Source organism: Argentina silus (assembly GCF_951799395.1).
Source record: "Argentina silus genome assembly, chromosome: Y".
Taxonomy (NCBI): domain Eukaryota; kingdom Metazoa; phylum Chordata; class Actinopteri; order Argentiniformes; family Argentinidae; genus Argentina; species Argentina silus.
In genome coordinates, this window is record NC_139654.1 from 31,648,872 (window position 1) to 31,671,934 (window position 23,063).

The following is a 23,063-nucleotide window of genomic DNA, read 5'->3' on the forward strand; positions in this document are numbered from 1 at the left end:
TTAACAAATACTCATTAATTTCTCACTGTAGAGATGTTTGTTTTCATTCTAATATCATCCCAGTTGCTATTGGCAACAGGCAACATGTTAGATCTTTCAACCATCAGCTAAAATGTACTACCTGTGGTATAACTAAAAATAATCTGATCATCATCCCATTAAATGCTCCATCCCCTGCACTAAGAAAGCCTGTATGGGAAAAAATGGACATGGCACTTCTCAATGTTTGATCACTTAGCAATAAGTCCTTTTTTATCAATGAGCTCATCTCTGAACATAAACTTGACTGCATGTTTTTAACAGAAACCTAGTTAAATAGCGGCGGACCTGCTGTTGAAACGTCCCCTCAATGCTACAGTTTTGAACACTCTACTAGGAATGGTAAAAAAGGTGGTGGGACTGCCTCTATATTTGCTGATGCCTTGAACTGTAGAAATATCCCTATTGGTGATTTCCGCTCCTTTGAACATGATGCTATACTGTTAAGATCCCAACCTCCTGCACTTGTTATAACCATATATAGACCCCTCCAAACAGTGTCCTATCTTCCTGTATGAATTCTCTGAATTGTTGTCCATTGTCAGTACAAATTATGACAACATGATGCTATTGGGTGATTTTAATCTACATGTGGATAACATGGCTGTCTCTAGAGCTACTGGGTTCCTAAAAATGTTGAGTTCTATGGACTTCATTCAACATGTTAATGAGCCGCCACACAACCACGGTCACACGCTAGATCTAATTATTACTCATGGCCTAAGGGTTGATGTATCCTCTGTAATTGACTTGGCACTCTCAGACCATTACTGTATCTTTTTCACTGCATTATTATCATCATCTAGCTTTACTACTGAGCAGGTTGTTACAAAACGCTATCTTACCCCGGAAGTTGCTGAAACTTTTGTTAATCATTTTAATAACTTCCTGCAATTAAACAAAGATAAGACGGAGGTCTTAATCATCGGAAAAAAGGTTGAACGAGAGAAACTATGCACTAGCTTAATGTCTCTAGCACAAAACACCAAACAACAATATTCAGGGTAGGCTGTGGCGTTTAAACGATGCTCAATTGGTACTAAGGGGCCCAAAGTGTGCCAAGAAAATATCCCCCACACCATTACCCGTGCGAATTGTAGCCTCAGTTTCCTGTTCTTAGCTGACAGGAATGGCACCCGGTGTGGTCTTCTGCTGCTGTAGCCCATCTGCTTCAAGGTTCGACGTGTTGTGCATTCAGAGATGGTCTTCTGCATACCTTGGTTGTAACGAGTGGTTATTTGAGTTACTGTTGCCTTTCTATCATCTCAAACCAGTCTGGCCATTCTCCTCTGGCATCAACAAGGCATTTTCGCCCAGAGAACTGCCGCTCACTGGATATTTTCTCTTTTTCGGACCATTCTCTGTAAACCCTAGAGATGGTTGTGCGTGAAAATCCCAGTAGATCAGCAGTTTCTGAAATACTCAGACCAGCCCGTCTGGCACCAACAACCATGCCACGTTCAAAGCCACTTAAATCACCTTTCTTCCCCATTCTGATGCTTGGTTTGAACTTCAGCAGGTTGTCTTGACGATGTCTACATGCCTAAATGCATTGAGTTGCTGCCATGTGATTGGCTGATGAGATATTTGCGTTAACGAGCAGTTGAACAGGTGTATCTAATAAAGTGGCTGGTGAGTGTAGAAACAGAAAGATAGATGGTAGATCAACACACAGATCTCTAGATAGATGGTAGACAGACAGACCGATCGACAGATGGTAGACAGACAGACAGATAGTTGATTAATAGACAGACAGATGGTAGATGGACAGACAGACAGTTAGATGGCAGATAAACAAAGATGGGGGAGAGAGACAGACCGATTGATAGACGGGAGATGGATAGACAGATTGATAGATAGTAGACAGACAGACGGCAGACAGACAGAGATGGTAGACAGACAGATCGATAGATGGTAGACACAGAGAGACAGATGGTAGACAGACAGACAGATGGTAGATAGAAGAGAGATGGTGGACAGACAGAGAGAGAGAGAGAGATGGTAGATAGACACACAGATCTCTCGATAGATGGATAGATAGTAGATGGACAGACATACAGTGCCTATAGAAAATCATCATACCCTGTGAAATCTTTATCTTTTGTCACATTACACCCTGGAAATTAAAATAAATCAAATCTAACTTTTTCGAGCTGATGTACACGTTATAACCCTCATCATCAAAGTGAAAATATATATTTTTTAAATTCTGGACAATTATTACAAATTCATTAGTGAAATACTTGGTTTGGTTAAGTGATCAGCCCCTTAGAGTATACCATTGTAAACTTGCTCAGGTGCAACCAATCAACTTCCAGATCAAACACCAGGCTAATTGCCCCCCACCTGACATCAATTGTAGTGGTTTTGTCTTCAGAATAAAACCAGCTGTTTCTTGAGGATTACACAACTAGAAGTGCATGGTTCTGCAAAGAATTCACCATGGTTGGAAAAGTACTTTCAAAAGGCCTCCGGGATAAAGTTGTAGGAAGGCACAAGTTAGGTGAAGGCTACAAAAAGATTTTGAAGGCTTTAGCTATCCCTCTGAGTACCGTTCAGAGCATCATTAAGAAGTGGAAGGCGTATGGCACCACCAACACCTTGCCTAGATCAGGCCGTCCGTCCAAACTGGATGACCGAGCCAGGAGGACATTGATCAGAGAAGCTACCAAGAGGCCAAAGGCAACTTTGAAGGACTTACAAGTCTTTATGGCTGGGACTGGCCTGTCTGTGCATGTGACAACAATCTCACAAGCTTTACACAAAGCTGGCCTGTATGGCAGGGTAGCAAGAAAGAAGCCTTTTCTGAAAAAGTGCCACACTCAGTCTTGTTTGTGCAATGCAAAAACACACCTGGAAGATTCTGTTGCCATGTGGAAAAAGGTTTTATGGTCAGACGAGACTAAGATTGAACTTTTTGGACTGAACTCCAAGCGCTATGTTTGGCGAAAACCAAACACAGCACACCACCCAAAACACACCATACCTACTGTGAAGCATGGTGGTGGCAACATTATGTTGTGGGGATGTTTCTCTTCAGCGGGGACTGGGCAATTGGTCAGGATTGAAGGGAAAATGGATGCTGCCAAGTACACCCAAATTCTTGAGGACAACCTGCGTCCCTCTGCTAGACAGCTGAAGATGGGCAGGTCATTCACCTTCCAACACGACAACGATCCTAAACATACCGCCAAAAGAACAACGCAGTGGCTTAAGGATAGAAAGGTGAATGTCCTTGAGTGGCCAAGTCAGAGCCCTGACTTAAATCTGTGGATGGACTTGAAGAGAGCAGTCCATCGCCGCTCACCACGGAATTTGACTGAACTCGAACAATTCTGTAAGGAAGAATGGGCAAATATTCTCTAATCTAGGTGTGCAAAGCGAGTAGAGACATATCCAAACAGATTAATGGCTGTAATTGCAGCAAATGGTGGCTCTACAAAGTATTAAATCAGGGGACTGATGGCTTTTCCAACCCTGTTGTTCTTGTTTTTCATTTTTTATAAATTTTCAGAACTGTCGCCTTTTTTTCATTAATTTGATGTTGTTTTGCTAAATTTGTACATAAAGCTGGAAGAAGTTTTTTTTAATGGGTTTTGATTTCAGGCTGTATGACAAATATAGTAACTATTTCAAAGGGGTATGATGACTTTCTATAGGCACTGTCCATATAGATTGATAGATGGTAGACAGACAGGTCGATGGCAAATAGACAGACGGACGACGTACGGACAGATGGTAGACAGACAGATAGTTGCTAGACAGACAGATGGTAGATAGACACACAGATCTCTCGATAGATGGTAGACAGACAGACAGATCGATAGACGGGAGAGACACAGACAGACGGATAGATAGTAGATGGACAGACAGACAGGTTGATAGATGGTTGATAGACAGATCACTAGATAGATGACAGATAGATAGTAGACAGACAGACAGATGGTGGACAGACAGATCAATAGATAGATGGTAGGCAAGCAGACAGACATACATATAGATTGATAGATGGTAGACAGACGGATGGACAGATGGTAGACGGACAGAAAGATGGATAGATAGATAGATGGTGGACAGACAGATCGATAGACGGTATATAGACAGACAGATCAATAGATAGATGGTGGACAGACAGATTGGAGTTTGACAGACAGATGGTAGATAGACAGAGATAGATGGTAGACAGACAGATGGACAGATGGTAGACGGACAGAAAGATGGATTGATAGATAGATGGTGGACAGACAGATCGATAGACGGTATATAGACAGATCGATCGATGGTTGATTGACAGACAGATTGGAGTTTGACAGACAGATGGTAGATAGACAGAGATAGATGGTAGACAGACAGATCGATAGACGGTATATAGACAGACAGACAGACGGATAGATGGTCGATGGACAGACAGATCGATAGACAGATCAATTGATAGATGGAAGACAGACAAAGACAGACAGACAGATCGATAGACGGTGGATAGACAGATTGATCAATAGATGGTTGATTGACAGACAGATGGGAGTTTGACAGACAGACAGATGGTAGATAGACATACGGACAGACAGAGAGATCGATAGACAGATGGATAGATAGATAAACAGATGGATAGATTGATGGTAGACAGACAGACATCCAGACAGATCGATGGTCGATAGACCGATCCATTGATGGATGGAGAGAGAGATGGTACTTAGACAGACAGATGGTAGATTGACACAGGTCGATAGATAGATGGTAGATAGATAGACAGACAGATGATACATCTAAAGACAAACAGACAGATGTTTAGGTAGTGTATTGATCATGTCCATATGTGTTTCCTCTAGGAGACCCCAGCCCCAGAGCCAGTAGAGGCAGCAGCAGGGTTGTCCTCCAGCCCCAGCCTCACAGATGGGGACTCCCGCTCCCCCTCGCCCCCCCTTTCCATCTCTGGCTCAGAGAACAGCAGCATCATGCAGAAACTCAAGAAGATGCACTCTCACATGGACGAGAAGTAAATACACCTACTTGACCTTTGAACCTTTTAACTCTACAATGACCTCGACTGTTTCTGTTGACCCCTGCTGAGTCGTATTAACAGTGCTGACTACAGATGTCTTCGTAGCCTCTTGTCTTCTTTCTTTCCACTGGAGACTACATGTGTCGAGCATTTTATAATAATATCAGTTTCCACACAAAGGTTTGGCAGAGACTTTTGGCTATATTTTGTTAATAGCAAAGCATATCTAATATTGATAATCTGACTCCAATGTCGTTATCACTGTGTAAAGAATGTGTTGAGTTTGTGCTGATTTAGTGCAGGAAAGGTCAAATAGAATGAGTGAAATGAGGCTTTAATAATACTGTATACTTATACAACTATTACAAGGTGAATACTTCATAGAAACACTTTACATTCTAATAGAGAGAGAGGGAGAGAGAGAAATGACCACATGCTTCTCACAACATTATGAATGTATCCCTTTGCCCCTGTTATATAGATTTAAATATTTAAATTTGGAGCTGTTTAGCAAGGAGACCAAAGCAGACCAATCAGAATTCAGTTTGACACTTCAGAGAGCTCATAGCCATTTGTGATATCGGGGGAAGGTCAACTGAAGAAGATAGGGGCAGAATTGAAATTCTCCCCCTTCACATGTCATATGACCAAACGGACGTGTGTATCGTCTTTCGTGAACTGACTTACTGACCTGCTTCGAACCCCATGCTCCTGTCTGCTTGCCCGCCATTGGTCCAGTAACAATCTGTCCTGATTCTGTAAAACCCTCTTTCTCTCTTAATCACTGTAGTCTATATTTATGATTACTGTTGTGGTGTTGTTGTTAACACTCTGGGTTAATGTAGGCTTTCAGACTACAGTGTCTATCGTAATGAACACATAATCACCTTGTACTGACCTGTGAATTACCGTTCCGCCACCCACCAAATTGTTGACATAAATGTACACACACACACACGGTCCCACATTCCTAGACAGCCGTCTCTTTTGTTGCCCTGTCTCCAGAGACCGACGCACACTGTCGCGGGCGAGTCTAGTATGGCCTTTCCCCGGCCTAAACACCATTCCCAACGTTACCCAGTTAAGCACAGCAGGATTGGCCCGAGGTTTGAGACCAACCTTGGTGAATCACCACGACACGGCGAGAAAGAGAAAAAGCTTAGCAGCTGGGGGCCCAACCTGACGAGGGACACCGCGGCTGCGGATGTTCCTGAAACACATTTTATCTTTGATCTATCCTTCAAATAGGTGCAACTGCATAACTGCTTATGAATGACAAGTTGATTAAAATAGGTGTAAACTGCATTACTGCTTATAAATGATAAGTTGGTTCGAATATGTGTAACTGAATAACTAAATAAGAGGAATTAGAATGCAAGTGTATGACCCTGGGTCAACATATCTGCTTGGGCCTCATTGTGATGACAGCTTACTAACACGGAAGGTACTAAGAATATAGAAATATAGAACTGTTTGATTGTGTAATCTTACTCAGGGATGATTACTGAAGTAGGCTACCATATGTACTAATGTTGGATTGTGTAATCTTACTCAGGGATGATTACTGAAGTATGCTACCATATGTACTAATGTTAATTTTGATGATACATAGTTTTATCACGGCATAAGAAGGGTTAATAGTGTAGGATCTGCGGGATGTAGTGGGTCAGGTTGCAGAAGTCCACAACAAAAAGTGCCCTTGTATCTATGATCAAGCAGGAGTGTGAGAAGAAGGGTTTAGCAGACGTAACAAAAAGTATCCTTGAGTCCATGGTTAAGCATGAGTGTGATAAGTATGTCTAGTAGACATAACAACAGGTGCCCTTATGCCCATGATTAAGCATGGGTGCGAACTCAGGGTGATGTACTAGTTGCTAGATCGAATTCTATGCCTGACTAAGTGAGTATAAAGGTTAAAGTGTATGATTATATGTCTTGTGACCCTGAGAGTTGAGGGACAGAGACACTTCCTAAAAAGAACTTCCCTAAAAACACTTAATATGACCTTACAAACACAGACACTGTGTCTAACACAGAAATACAAGCATGAATAAAACACACACTATGTGTAACAAATATTTAGGGACAAACACACAAAGCACCTGCACTCTGGTGTTAGACGAACAGGAAGCCCCATAAGAGAGGGTGGGGGTAACGAGAAGCCACATTGAAGGACTTTTTATCGAGAATATAAAAAGAGCTCCCCGGAGCAGTACAACGGTCATTCCCCGCTGCGGAGCGTAACACCTGAAGGACCGGAGCAGGACTGAGTGTGTTGAAGACTACCCCGGAGTGGAAACTGGAGCTTCCATACTCTAGCACCCGAGCAGATTCTCCTTGTCCGGAGCTCACACTCTGATTGAATTCTGACTGACGGCCTCGCCACTCAAGCACAACGGAGGACCTTGGCAGACCTTTCTTTGTATAACAACAGCCATGGCGGATAGAGGAACCGGCTTCGCTCTGATCAAGTGGAACTGGGGACTTCTCTAAATTTCACAGGCAGAGTAGGGACAGACTGTTTTATTCTTTTCTAATTTTAATCGTTTTTTGAATATTACCATTTTACCATTTAATCACTCTGCCTGTAACGCTGCAATGCTTTAAGCCATCATTAAAGAATTTAACCTGCATTTAAAGGAACAGTTTTATCAACTTTAATTCTTAATCTTAATTTTTATATTTTTTTTATTTTTTTAAACTTTAATGTTATTCATATAAGGAAGTTTAGTATTCCATCCATCATAAGCAATTTTACCTCCTCCTGGTGACATAAAATATTATAGACTACTGTGCATATTACATCTTAGGATCTGAAGGGTTATATCTGGCCCCTTACTACCTCCTTTGGGTAAATTATCCTTACCGATAAACCCTTTTATCCGCAACCACACCAGCTGGCACTCATATAAGATTAGAGCGGTCGTTAACCATAGAGATTACCCACTTCTGTGTACGGTTTTATTTGGGGTGACTTTTCAGTGCAGCTGAGGTGGGTAGAGGAAGATATGGGAGGAACTATGGGACGTAGACCGTTAACAGCGGAGTGAGTCTAATCGACACCAACCTACATAGGACCAGTCAGCAGCTGAGGTGGGTAAGACCCTGCAGGCTGAGGATCCACACCTGTTACAGAGGGTTGGTCGGGGGCTTCTGTACAGAGCCTGAATTCCCGGGAGACAACACGCACATCCTGCTATTATCCCGCCTTCCTCTGAGGATCAGGATGTAATGATAAACCATGTAAAGAACACGCTAAAGACCACGCCAACACACAGCCATGAGTAACGACATCACTGCTGTGAATGAAACATGAAACATTCAGTTGGAACTAAACCACATGCTTACTCATGGCTCTCTCTATCTTTGTGTTTGTTTGTTTGTCCCTTGTGTGTCTCCTGCCTTGTTGTTGTTGTGTAGACACTGCTCTCCTGTCCACTACTTCTTCTCTGTGTTCACAGCCCACCACCGGGCCTCCCTCAGTGTCTGTCTCACAAACCGACACCCCAAATTTCAGCTCTTTTTCTTCAACCAGTTGGTCAGGTACAGTTCTCTCTCTCCCTCCTCCCCCTGCCTCACCCCCCCTGTCCCATGGTGCATGTTTGTGTTCAGCCACCAACACTGGAGGGAGGGGTTGAAAAGCACCCAATGCTCCCCTGTTGAAATGAGCTGATCTGTGGACAACACTGTAGACGTGAAACGTCTCAAGCACTGCATGCAACATCACTACGCTATGCATGAGGGGCACGGCCGTTTGGAATCCATGACAGAACAATGGCCCTTGCTTCACCAATGAAAGGGAAGGCCTCATGTTGTTCCATAAAGGTCATGTTCATTTCAACAGGGCCTTATTCTACATTTATGGCATTTAGCAGACGCCTTTATCCAAAGCGACTTACAACAATACATTTGTTTAAGTTAGTGAATCATCTATCCAACAGTCATCATAAGACAAAGTAATCAATGCTCACACCAGGGGCCATAGGCAGTCGTAATGCCAGTAGGCATTAGGCTATTTTTTATTTATTTTTTATTTTTTATTAGCAGGAGAGAACTTGTACAGGGGGGGTAGCAGGGGTGAAGAGGTCTCTAGGGTTAGTATAGGGGGGGTAGTGAGGGTGAAGCGGTCTTTAGGAGGGACTGTTAAGATGTAGCCTGAAGAGATGGGTTTTCAATCTACGGCAGAAGATCGGAAGTGACTCAGTCCTGACAGTAGTGGGAAGCTCATTCCACCAGCGGGGCGCCAGGACAGTGAAAAGCTGTGGGTCAGAGACAGAGGATTGAATTTTGGAATGGTAGTGTAAGGCTTTAGCAGCTGATGCGGATGAGGTGTAGTTGAGGAGGAGAGAGAGATAAGGGTCTAGATCATCAGGAAGGCCAGATTTTCTCCATTTCCTCTCAGCTCTATTCTACAAGCTTGCAGGGTTTCAGACAGCGCGCGTGGAGTGGATGGTGCCGGCCTTGAGATCTGTGGACAGAGAGAGTCGAAGGATGAGGACAGGAGGGTGGAGGAAGCTGCATCAGTGGATTGAAGAGCGAAGGATTCAACAGAGGGTAGGGCGGAAAAGACAGAGGAAGAGAGAGTGGTGAGTGAGAGGGTGCGCAGGCTGCGACGAGAGGACACATTGTGGGTAGAGACTGGTTGGGAGGGTGAGCATTTGAGAGGGAGGGAGAAGGATACGAAATGATGGTCAGAAACTGGAAGAGGGGTAACAGTGAGGTTTGAGGTATGGGAGGATCTTGTGAAGACAAGGTCGAGCTGATTGCCCGCGTTCAGAGATGGTCTTCTGCATACCTTGGTTGTAACAAGTGGTTATTTGAGTTACTGTTGCCTTTCTATCATCTCGAACCAGTCTGGCCATTCTCCTCTGGCATCAACAAGGCATTTTCGCCCAGAGAACTGCCGCTCACTGGATATTTTCTCTTTTTCTGACCATTCTCTGTAAACCTTAGAGATGGTTGTGCGTGAAAATCCCAGTACATCAGCAGTTTCTGAAATACTCAGGCCAGCCCGTCTGGCACCAACAACCATGCCACATTCAAAGCCACTTAAATCACCTTTCTTCCCCATTTCTTCTGATGCTCGGTTTGAACTTCAGCAGGTCGTCTTGACCATGTCTGCATGCCTAAATGCATAGAGTTGCTGCCATGGGATTGGCTGATATTTGCGTTAACGAGCAGTTGAACAGGTGTACCTAATAAAGTGGCCGGTGAGTGTATGCTTGTGTTCTGAAGCTTGGGAGGGGGATGGGTGGCTTGTGCACTCTGGTATCAGATTGAAGCCCTGTCTGTTGAAGAGGTCTTTTGGAGGGACAGTCAAGATGTCGCCTGAAGAGATGGGTCTTCATTCTACGGCGGAAGATAGGTCGTGACTCTGCAGTCCTGACAGCAGTGGAAAGCTCGTTCCACCACCGGGGAGCCAAGACAGTGAAAAGCCGTGACCGAACGGCGCGACCACTGCATCCTCGTAGAGGCGGCGGTGCCAGGCGGCAAGCCGAGGTAGAAGAACGGAGTGATCGGGCAAGGGTTTGGGGGCTGACCATTGCTTGCAAGTAGGCAGGGACTGTTCCCTTTACCGCCCGGTAGGCGAACACCAGGGTCGGTCTTGAATCTGATGCGAGCTGCGACCGGGAGCAAGTGAAGGGTGCGGAGGAGGGCAGTGACATGGGAGAATTTGGGGAGATTGAATACCAGACGGGCAGCAGCATTCTGGATGAGCTGCAGAGGTCTGATGGCGGAGGCGGGGATCCCGACCAAGAGTGCGTTGCAGTAGTCAAGGCGGGAGATCACAAGTGCCTGGACCAAGAGTTGTGCTGCTTCTCTCGTGAGGAATGGACGTATCCTTCGGATGTTGTAGAGGAAGAATCGACAGGAGCGTGCTCTCGCTGTGATGTTAGCCGTACAGGACAAGTGGTTGTCAAGGATCACCCCAAGATTCTGCTGTCTGGTAGGAGGTCACAGTGGAGTTCTCGACTGTGATGGAGAAGTCTTGGAGAGGGCAGGCTTTCCCAGGGAGGAAGAGCAGCTCAGTCTTGTTAAGGTTGAGCTTGAGGTGGTGGGCTGACATCCAAGCAGAAATGTCTGCAAGACACACAGACACACGTGTCGCCACCTGTGTGTCAGAGGGGGGGGGGGGGGGGGGGAGAGAATGAGTTGAGTGTCATCTGCGTAGCAGGAGAAACCATGTGAGGAAATTACAGAGCCAAGAGATTTGGTATAGAGGGAGAACAGTAAGGGTTGTAGGACAGAGCCCTGAAGGACCCCAGTGGTGAGGGCGTGTGAAGAGGACAGCGACCCTCTCCACGTCACCTGGTAAGAGCGATTGGCCAGGTTGGATGCAAACCAGGAGAGTGCAGAACCAGAGATGCCCCGTTCTGAGACGGTGGAGAGAAAGATCTGGTGGTTTACTGTGTCGAATGCAGCGGACAGGTCCATAAGAATGAGAACAGAGGAGAGGGAGGAAGCTCGAGCAGAGTGGAGGGTTTCAGTGACAGGGGAGAGCAGTTTCAGTCGAGGGCTTTTTCTTGGGTCAGAGGCAGAGGATTGAATTTCGTCCTTTGGGAAGAAGCTGAGAAGGACATCCATCTCTTCCAAAAAGTCACCAAGCTGACCTGGGGGACGATAGATTACAACAATGTGACGTTTGACAGAGAAGGGGACAGAAACAGCATGGAATTCGAAGGTGGATATGAACAGGTGTGATTGGATGGACATTATGTTTCAACTTCGGTGAGACCAGGAAGGGAGGCCAGGAAGTGGAGGGACATGAACCAGGCATAGGCTGAGATTGCCTCTGCTTTCCGGACCGTTTTCTGGCAGTTCCAAAGCACCAGCGAGGTCGTGGCCAGTTGAGCATGGTGGGTAGACATGTGTCTGTGTCCTCCTGAGGGATGAAATAACAGGAATGGGGACAAAGCACATTGTGCTAGTTATAAGTATAGAGTTCGAGGGTTTGCAGGCAATATGAGTTGCAGGAAGAGCTAAATACACACAAGGGTTGCGAAAACAAATACTAAGTCGTCTGGCCCTTCTCTCAGGCCTTCATCGATGTACTCCCACAGATAGACTCCATCGTCTTTGTGTCAGGAGGCTGTCGCAGAGGCTGGTGTCACCAAATCCGTCTACATGTGTGCGAATGCATATGTGTGCACGCGTTCTATCCCAGTGCTTCAAGGTTTGCAGTGAAGGTTTGCAACTTGCATTTGCAATGTTACAGTACAACCACTTCACTTCTGCTTTCTTTCTCCTCTCTTCCACCCTTCCCTCCATCCCTCCTCCTCCTCCTCTCCTCCAGGTTCCTGACTAAGCGGGAGCAGCAGCTGATGCAGAGGCGTCGTCACACCAAGGAGCTGCTGGAGTGGAAGCTGAGGCTGAACGCCGAGGAGTCCGAGGTCCGGAGTATGGAGATGGAGGCCCTGGCCGCCTTTGTCCGGGAGGGGAGCAGGGAGGGGAGCAGGCGGGGAGATGGGTCGGACCACAGAGAAAACTCCAACGCCAGCCCCAGCCACGATGGCAGAACTAACAGAGGTGAGAGGGGTGGAGAGATGTTGTCAAATACACACACACACACACACACACACACACACACTCTCTAACACACACACTAACATACATACACACACTCACTAACATGCACACACCCGCACTAACATACATACATACACTCACACACTCTCTCTCTTAACATACACACACACATTACGACAACACACACACACCTACCTATCTACCTGCAACCTCTGACCTATCTGTCTGTCTGTCCCCTCAGGGTCTGTGAGTGAGGGTGACTACTCTCCCGTGGTGACGGGGTCCAGCGTCCACATAGAGCTGCCAGCGTCCCAGCCTCCAGACTGTCGTCTCAAACTGGTTTTCATGAACATGACAATGAGTTCAGTGTTCTTCAGTGGCCTTCCCAGTCACCGGATCTGAATCCAATAGAACACCTTTGGGATGTGGTACAACGGGAGATTCACAGCTTGAAAGTGCACCTGAAAAATCTGCAGGAATTGCGTGATGCAATCATCTCATCATGGACCAGAATCTCAAAGGAATGTTTCCAACATCTTGTGGAATCAGTGCCACGAAGAATTTAGGCTGTTTTGAGAGCAAAGGGAGGCCCTACGCAGTATTAGTATAGTGTTCCTAATAAAGTGTTCAGTGAGTGTATGTGAAGGCTGTAGAGAAGAAGAGATGTCCAAATCCAGGCACAAAGCCCTTTGAGGTGATTCAGGAGGCCGTTAAGGACCTTCTCGTGACAGCAAAACTGAATTTTATCTTGTCAGTGAGCAAAGAAGTGACACCATTCCTCACACGCTAATCAGACTGATAAGCCCATGGTGCCATTTTTCTCTACAGAGTGGTTCAAGCTGCTTAAGAGCTTGATGAGCAGATTCATTAAGCCAGACCTCATGAAAGAAGTGAAGACCTCTCAAAAACTTGATGTTGAGGTGAGCCAATCATCTAATCACATCGACTCCTCACAGGTCGAATAATTGTGAGAGACTTGTCCGCATGGAAGAAAATTGGACAGAAAACGTTGATGGACTTCAAAATCGCTTGCAAGAAGTGTATGCTCACAACTGTTAACAAACTCATTGAGAAATCTCCCTTGAAGTACTCTCTGGTCTCACATCTTTCTTTCTTGGATCCAAGGGAAATGGTCGGCACAAATGGAAAGATGCTGTGTACAACAAAATTGAAGAAGGTCCTGACCTTTCTTGTAAATAGTCATCGGGTGAAGGAAGAAGATTGTGATGACATCATTCGACAATGCTCTCATTTTATTGATGACATTGTCCAGGCCCAAAACACAGTTTGTAAACTTTGATCCTGTCCAAGACAGCATGGACACATTTTTACATGAGTATATGTCAGAGGACAAAGAGTTCAGAAATCTATGGAGCCTTTGCCGCCAACTCCTCTTACTGTCACACGGGCAAGCCTCAGTAGAGTGTGGATACTCGGCAGATTGAAGTGGAGAACTTGAAGGAAGATTCATACGTAGAACAGAGATGTATAGTTGACCACATAAGAGCTGTGGGTGGCATACATAATGTGTGCATTGACAGACCACTGCTGATGTCAGTGGCATCTGAAAGGCAGAGGTATGTGATACAAGACATAAAGAAGAACAGAGACAGACAAGAATGGATGAGCAAAAAAACAGAAAGAGAAAAGACCTATAGATTAAATAGATTAACTTAAAGGGAAGAAAAGAAGACTGACAGATGACACAAATGCTCTCGAGACCTCAGCAGATGAATTTGCACTCAAAGCGGAGAGCACAGGCACCCTCACTCTTATTGCCAAGTCCAATAGCCTGAGAAAGGATGCTAAAGATAAAAGAGCACAAATAGCTGAAATAGAAACACTACTCAACGAAAAAGTGAATGAACTGAAAAGCAAATGAAGGGGCATAGCAGCAAAAAGCAAGGGTTGGCACTGTTATAACAGTTTGAGAAGGGGCAAAACACTACTCAATGACTAAGTAATTTAAAAAAAAGAAAAAAAAGATCCAAAAAGGCCACCCCAGAACACAATGGTTGGGGAAATGTTTTATTCATTTTGATCCAATTCATTTTCATCTAATCTTTTATTGTTGCAAAACATGTTATTTATGGTCATGTGTTTTTGTTTGTTTATCTATTCATATGGTCATGTTCATGGAAAAAAAAAAAAAAGGTGTTGTTTTTGCTCTGCGACATGTTTTGTGTTGTTAAGCTGGTGCTAATTAAATAAATGAGGAGTCACTTAGCTCTTCAACTCGTAAATAAGTCGCTGTCTCTATCGCTCAACTTACACAATATATTGTTTTGCTGTGCTGTGTTCGAGAAGGCAAGAGACCACATAGTCTGCCATCACTGTAACACAGCACAATTGAGAAGTGTTCACATTCAAGCCTCTCTCTCTTTTTAATTGTTGTCTGTGAGCCTGCTAGTTCTCATTATAAAAATTATCAGTGTTGTAACAATAATTAACCTTTAGGTCCTTGAATTTGAGGGAATTGGGCCTGGAAAGTCCTTGAAAAGTCCTTGAATTTGATGTTTAGGAAGGTGTGGGAACCCTGGTGAGTGTGTATGTTAGAGTGCATGTGTGTGTGTTAGTGTGTGTGTATATACACTCACCGGCCACTTTATTAGGTACACCTTGCTAGTACCGGGTTGGACCCACTTTTGCCTTCAGAACCGCCTTAATTCTTTGTGGCATAGATTCAACAAGGTGCTGGAAACATTCCTCAGAGATTTTGGTCCATATTGACATGATAGCATCACGCAGTTGCTGCAGATTTGTCGGCTGCACATCCATTATGCGAATCTCCCGTTCCACCACATCCCAAAGGTGCTCTATTGGATTGAGATCTGGTGACTGTGGAGGCCATTGTAGTACAGTGAACTCATTGTCATGTTCAAGAAACCAGTTTGAGATGATGTGAGCTTTGTGACATGGCGCGTTATCCTGCTGGAAGTAGCCATCAGAAGATGGGTACACTGTGGTCATAAAGGGATGGACATGGTCAGCAACAATACTCAGGTAGGCTGTGGCGTTTAAACAATGCTCAATTTGTACTAAGGGGCCCAAAGTGTGCCAAGGAAATATCCCCCACACCATTACACCACCAGCCTGAACCGTTGATACAAGGCAGGATGGATCCATGCTTTCATGTTGTTTACGGCAAATTCTGAACCTACCATCTGAATGTCACAGCAGAAATCGAGACTCATCAGACCAGGCAAAGTTTTTCCAATCTTCTATTGTCCAATTTTGGTGAGCCCGTGCGAATTGTAGCCTCAGTTTCCTGTTCTTAGCTGACAGGAGTGGCACCCGGTGTGGTCTTCTGCTGCTGTAGCCGATCTGCTTCAAATTTGAATTTGAAATGCACCAGCGTAAGGTCTGAGGATCTCATCCCGGTACCTAACAGCAGTCAGGCTACCGTTGGCTATGACATGGAGGTCTGTGCGACCCTCCAAGGATATGCCTCCCCAGACCATCACTGACCCACCGCCAAACCGGTCATGCTGGATGATGTTACAGGCAGCATTACGTTCACCACGGCGTCTCCAGACTCTTTCACGCCTGTCACATGTGCTCAGTGTGAACCTGCTCTCATCTGTGAAGAGAACAGGACGCCAATGGCGACCTGCCAATTCTGGTGTTCTCTCGCAAAAGCCAATCGAGCTGCACGGTGCTGGGCAGTGAGCACAGGTCTTGTCAATGTTCATTATCATATTAATTGTCCCTTCATTGCAAACAAGCCACTTTCACATTCATGCATATGCAATTTTCTTTGAAAAAAAAAAAAAGTCTATTTTGTGTGTGTGTGTGTGTGTTGTTCACAGATGACCTCACACCATCGGGACATAGTAAACAGACCTCTGCACCTGAGGATTCATCAGATGAGGACCCCTCCACGGTGTCCCCCACCCCCGTCTACGGCAGCCCGGACCACACTCAGACCCTCAACGGTCTGAGAGGCCTGTTATCCCCCAAACATCTCCCCAGGCTTCAGACCTCCAGGGAGGCCCAGGCCCTGAGTAACCTAGCCCAGCCACGGGCCACCTTTGCTGGGGAGGAGAGCACTGACATCTCCAGTCACCACTCCGAGGTCTTGGAGGCGCTTGAGGAGTCTGACCAGGAGCAATCGGTAGTAGACAGTCACACAGACCATCTACACAAACTAGACATGGGTCAAAGACAAGCCACCCAGCAGCCTCTACAGGACCTCTACAGGAGTCTGTCCCCCAAGAGCAGTCTGGAGGGGGGGCAGAGAGAGAGGCTTGAGGACGGTTCTCTCCATGCTGACGATGTCATCAGCTCTGGGATGTCCCTCTCTAACAGATCCCAGTCTGCTGCCACAGAGCCCAGAGGAGATATCAGCCCCCCTAGCAGAGGGCACTCCTACAACCCAGACTCTGATAGCTTCTCTTCCAAGAGGGAGGCGTCAGTGAAGGTCCAGGAGGCCTCTCCTCCCTCTGGCGATGGTTACCATGAAGACTTTGAGTCCTCTGTGGAGTTGTCTCCCAGAGAGGACCACCAGGGCTTCCAGCCTCCTTCACCGTCCCACCCAGAGACCAGGGGGGGCTCCTCCAGCCACTCTGGCCGCAGGCGCAGCCAGGGGGAGGAGGTGGAGGAGGATCTCATCACGGAGGAGCTGAGTGGACAGTCTGGAGCCTCCAATGGCAGCAGCCCTCGCTCTGACAGTCTGCTGGACCTCCTCAGCCAGACCAAGGGGGAGTCCCTGGAGGAGAAGCCCAAGGAGAAGGTCACCAGCTCAGACCGCTCCCCCACCCAGACCCCCTCCCCAGTCCTGGATATGATGTCCAGCTTCAGCCTGGGAGACAGGGTGTTGATCAGCAGCTTGCAGCCCGGCACCCTCAGGTTCAAGGGTCGCACCAGCTTTGCCAACAGGTTCTGGGCCGATGTGGAGCTGGACGAGTCGGAGGGCAGCAACAACGGCACTTACGATGGCATGGCGTACCTCAACCGTGACGAAAGCCATAGCATCCTCGCCCCGCCTGACAAGATATCCTGTCTGCCGGAGAAGTTTGAGGTCTACAAGGAGAAGAAGAAACGCAACGTTGAGAAGAACTCACACCAACAACACGGAGGTCAGGAGAACAACCGAGAAGAGACGTCTTCTCATAAGAACCTTCCGGCTGAAGATCGAGGACCTAGTGATGGGAGAGAGGAACCAGCTGAACACCTCAACAACCTCATAACCTCCACCAAAGACAACAAGCCCCGCGAAGACTCACACTTTCGTGACCCTAAAGAGGACAGGTCTCCCATCCCCAACAGAGGGAGCCGAAGCATCATCCTGGAGTTTGAGGACGTTCCCACCCGCCTGTACATCTCTGACATGGACCGAATGGGCCTAAGGACGCAGAGTCAGAAGGAGACCACAGACCTTGTTGAGCCGACAGTCCTGGACATCCCTCAGAATACCACCACCACCCCCCCTCCGACGTCCCTGTAGACCAACTAAACCTGCAGAAGGCTAAGACACAGGACAGAAGAGACAGAGAAGCCAACACGCTCAGCGCTTTCGCTGATAAGCTCCTCAACAACTTTGTGAAGGATGCGGTGAAGCAGATCACTCTCATCAGAAAGGCCAAGGAGGAGAAGATAGCGGTGGCTAATCACATCACTGTGGACTTCTCCAGTGAAGAGGAGGGAGAGGAGGAGAAGGTCTCCAAGCCCATGGCTCCTGCGGTCACACAGAAGGATGATCTTCCCTTCTTCTCAGACGTAGAGCAGGAGGACGTGTCTTCTCCAGAACTCTGTAACCGCCTGGTAAGTCGGTTAACAAGGTGGCGCTGGATTGCTTCATCAAATTCGACTCGCATTTATTAATGTCAAAATGCGCTAAACGCTGAATTAACTGAGGAACGATAACATGTTATCACTTTCATTTGCGCTTTTCTTTTTTTTTTTTTTTTTAACAACAATGTCATTTTAACAACAATGTCATTAACAACAATGGCAATCAAAGATAGTTACTCAATCATTACTAAATATCAGTTTAATGAGCTCTGAAATGTTTACATCGTGGAGGAGCCAAGTGGACAAGGTGATGCTGTGCTACTCTTACACTCTTTGGGGAAAACCCTGGAAACTATCAACTGCAACGCTGTTGTTGATATGCAACTATTGACTAGGTTTAGTCACTATGGAAAAACTACTGCGATTTCAACCACTACTGCGTGAGCCCGGATCACCGTCTGACGATCTGGCTCACTTCTCACCTCCACGCCACTCGGGGACGAGAGGGCTTTCGAAAGACACCAGGCTGCAACAACAGCAAGCTAACGGTACCACTAGGCCAATAACGTTAATTGTAGGTGATTCTGCTGTAAAAAAATATCAACGTTGGTGGGAAGGGGAATACCAAAACATACTGCTTTCCCTGATGAGATGGTCTGTGACACAACAGAAAAAATCCCAGAAATCCTATCTGCCCACCAAACTTTGAACATAATTATTGTGCATGTAGGGGCAAATGATGTTTCCAAGGAACAGTCAGAAATGCTGAAACAGGACTTTGTTGAACTTCTGAAAATGCTAGGCTCCTAGATATTGAGACATACATTAGTGGTCCTCTGCCGTCAATCGGTCGGGGAGTAAATAAATTCAGCAGGCTACTGGGACTGAACACATGGCTTTCAACTGCTTGTGCCTTACATAAAGTGAATTTTATCTACAATTTCAATCTGTTTTGGGAGAAGATACCTTTTCCGAGAGAATGGATTTCATCTTAACAGATGAGAGGAATTGTTCACCTCTAACCTACTTTACTCCATTTGCCACCCAACTGTGGCAAGATGCAAGGACAGCCTAAAGATAAAGATGGCCACCCCATCCCCCCCCACTGTCGGACTCCAGCCCAGCAACCCATGACGCAAAAGTCTGTGCCCCACAGACGATCTTGCAAAAGAGGCCTCTCCCATCTCCCCACCGCCAGATTCACTGCCCCAATCTTCCAGATCCCCACCCCAGGATGACGATCTTGCAAAGGAGGTCTCTCCCTCCCTCTCTTACCAACAGCAATCAGATCCGCCCCAACATCCCCTGACGTGATATTCAGTGATTCAAGCCCAACAGCCCATGAAGTAGTTGCCGCCTCCCCCTTCTCCCTCTCACCCCCCCCCCCCCCCCCATCTTTTGGCATTTACAGCCGGGATGAACGAACTGGTGAATGCTGGTCTCAAACTAACACCCCAATCCTTCCCCCACTCCATCCTAGCCAGCCCTCAGCTACCACCCCGAATACCCCCTCGACTTACTCCCTCATCAGTCCTAGCCAACCCCCAGCTACACCCCCCAAAACCTTCTCCACCTCCCCCTCGAGCTGCAAGGCAGATCAAGGCAGCTCCACCTCGCCCAGTCATCAGAACTCGACGTCCACCCCCATCACTGTCAAGAACACTGTCAAGACGAGAGAGTCACCACGCTGTTCTCAGTGTAAACTCTGTCATTCCTGTTTTGATTACTACGAGACTAAACAATCAGTACTCAACATGCTCTGTAAGTACATCAAACCTAATAGCTGTTCCCCAACAGCCCATGGTGCCCCTACACTCTGTCACTAAAACCATAAAAACCGCATTGCTTAATGTAAGATCATTATCAAATAAGTCTCTCCTAATCAGTGACCTGATTATTAGTCATAAATTTGATCTCGTGGTCCTTACTGAAACTCGGCTTGATTTGACTAACAGAGCGGCTGTTCTCACTGAGTCAGCACCCCCAAATTTTGACTTCATTGATGCCCCCAGATTTGATGAGAAAGGGGGGGGAGTAGCTGTTATCTTTTCAGACGTGTTTCAATGCAGGCAGGTATCATTTGGAGACTTCTCATCATTTGAATATCTTGCCGCTGTACTGAAATGCTCTCCTTGTGTTTTTGTTTTTTTTAAATATGTTTTTAGGGCATTTCTGCTTTATTGGGATAGAGATAGTAGAGATTGACAGGAAGGATGGGTGAGAGAGAGAAGGGATGACATGCAGGATATGTCGATGGCTGGGATCGAACCAGGGACCTTGCGATGATATGGTATGCGCCTTCGTGTGCTACGCCACTGAACGCCCTCTCCTCGTGTTTTACTCCTGATTATATACAGACCGCCAAAATATTCTAGTAGTTTCTTTGATGAATTTGCTAAACTATTGTCCATAATCTCCATGGAATATGACTGTCTGTCTATATCAGGAGATTTTAACATTCATATTGACAACCCCAACAATAAGAATGCCAAAGAACTTGACACCTTTGGACTGTCTCAACATGTATCCGGGCCCACCCACAACCAGGGCCATACCTTAGATTTATTTATCACAAGGGGTTTTAAGTCATTTGCTATTGATGTTGCTCTGTGTGATCTTTGCATTTTCCTTGAAATGTCTATTACTTCTGACATTCATATTAGATCAGAAACTGTTAAAAAAAAAAAACTATACATCAATGAATACTAGTGCACTATTTATGGAGACTATTTCCCTGTCACCAACTTTTACCTCAGCCTCTGTTAATGATCTCTTAGATAATTTCAATTCTAAAATTATGAATGTTATTGATGTCATTGCACCTGTTAGGGTGAAAGCAACTTCTGGTAAGCAAAAAGCACCATGGAGCAAACGCTGCAAAAATCCCCCCCCCAAAAAAGCTCCACATTCATTATGACATCTATAAAGAGAGACTTCATTCCTACAATCTGGAATTGAAAAGCGCGAGACAATCTTTCTTCTATGACATCATCAACAAAAACATTAATAATGCACGCACTTTATTTGCCACTGTTGATAGGCTGACTAACCCCCCAGCACAAATAACCCCTGAACTCCTATCCATCGATAAATGCAATGAGTTTGCTTCTTTCTTTAGGGATGAAATTGAAAACATTAGACAAACTATCAGTAGTTCCTCATTAAACAAAAATGTGTCACCACTACATTCACATAAAAGAAACTTGATAAACATGACCCAGTTTAATGCCATTGACTACAAAACTCTTGAGGAAACTGTACAACATCTTAAGCCATCAACATGCTGTTTACAGGTGCTTGGCGACAGATTTACTGCAAATACTATCAGGCATTTTTCCAAAGGCTTTGAAAACTGCAGTTATTAAGCCTCTACTAAAAAAGTATAGCCTGGACGCTTCTGTATTTAGCAACTATAGACCCATATCAAATCTACCCTTTATAAGTAAAATAATCTAAAAAGTTGTCTACCAACAACTTAACAACTTTTTAATTTCTTAGACAAATTCCAATTAGGTTTTCGACCCCGAAACTGCTCTTATTAAGGTTCTAAATGATATTCGCACAGATTCTGGAAAAATTTCAATCCTAGTGTTACTGGATCTTAGTGCTGCTTTTGACACTGTTGACCATTCAATACTATTAGACAGACTGGAAAACTGGGTTGGACTCTCCGGCATGGTCTTAGATTGGTTCAGGTCCTATCTGCAAGACAGGGACCATTTTGTTTCCATTGGCAACGACACATCTGAGCGAACTAGCATGACGTGTGGTGTACCTCAAGGTTAAATTCTGGGACCTCTTTTATTCAACCTCTATATGCTTCCACTAGGCTTAATTATGCAAAAGAACAAAATTGCGCACCAAAACTATGCGGACGACACTCAATGATACATACAGTGCCTATAGAAAGTCATCATACCCTGTGAAATCATTACCTTTTGTCACATTACACCCTAGAAATTAAAATAAATCAAATCTAACTTTTTTGAGCTGTATGTACACATTATAACCCTCATCATCAAAGTGAAAATATAATTTTTTTTTTAATTCTGGACAATTATTAAAAATTAATTCGTGAAATACCTGGTTTGGTTAAGTGATCAGCCCCTTAGAGTATACCATTATAAACTTGCTCAGGTGCAACCAATCAACTTCCAGATCAAACACCAGGCTAATTGCCCCCCACCTGACATCAATTGTAGTGGTTTTGATTGCTTCAGAATAAAACCAGCTGTTTCTTGAGGATTCCACTACTAGAAGTGCATGGTTCTGCAAAGAATTCACCATGGTTGGAAAAGTACTTTCAAAAGGCCTCCGGGATAAAGTTGTAGGAAGGCACAAGTTAGGTGAAGGCTACAAAAAGATTTCTAAGGCTTTAGCTATCCCTCTGAGTACCGTTCAGAGCATCATTAAGAAGTGGAAGGCGTATGGCACCACCAACACCTTGCCTAGATCAGGCCGTCCGTCCAAACTGGATGACCGAGCCAGGAGGACATTGATCAGAGAAGCTACCAAGAGGCCAAAGGCAACTTTGAAGGACTTACAAGTCTTTATGGTTGGGACTGGTCTGTCTGTGCATGTGACAACAGTGTCACAAGCTTTACACAAAGCTGGCCTGTATGGCAGGGTAGCAAGAAAGAAGCCTTTTCTGAAAAAGTGCCACAGTCATTCGTTTGTGCTATGCAAAAATACACCTGGAAGATTCTGTTGCCATGTGGAAAAAGGTTTTATGGTCAGACGAGACTAAGATTGAACTTTTTGG

The 23,063-nt window shown here is 45.5% G+C and overlaps 1 protein-coding gene across 1 annotated transcript in view; it reads left to right on the top strand.

The window, feature by feature from the left end:
• LOC310824072 (centrosome-associated protein 350-like) overlaps positions 1 to 23,063 on the top strand; it is a gene marked incomplete at both ends in the record, with an annotated part of 50,112 nt that overhangs the window by 22,981 nt on the left and 4,068 nt on the right. Inside the window, 6 exon segments of the mRNA XM_083696954.1 lie at positions 4,869 to 5,035; positions 8,462 to 8,584; positions 12,336 to 12,568; positions 12,810 to 12,896; positions 16,378 to 17,925; positions 18,015 to 18,331. Coding sequence (XP_083553080.1) covers positions 4,869 to 5,035; positions 8,462 to 8,584; positions 12,336 to 12,568; positions 12,810 to 12,896; positions 16,378 to 17,925; positions 18,015 to 18,331 — 2,475 coding nt within the window.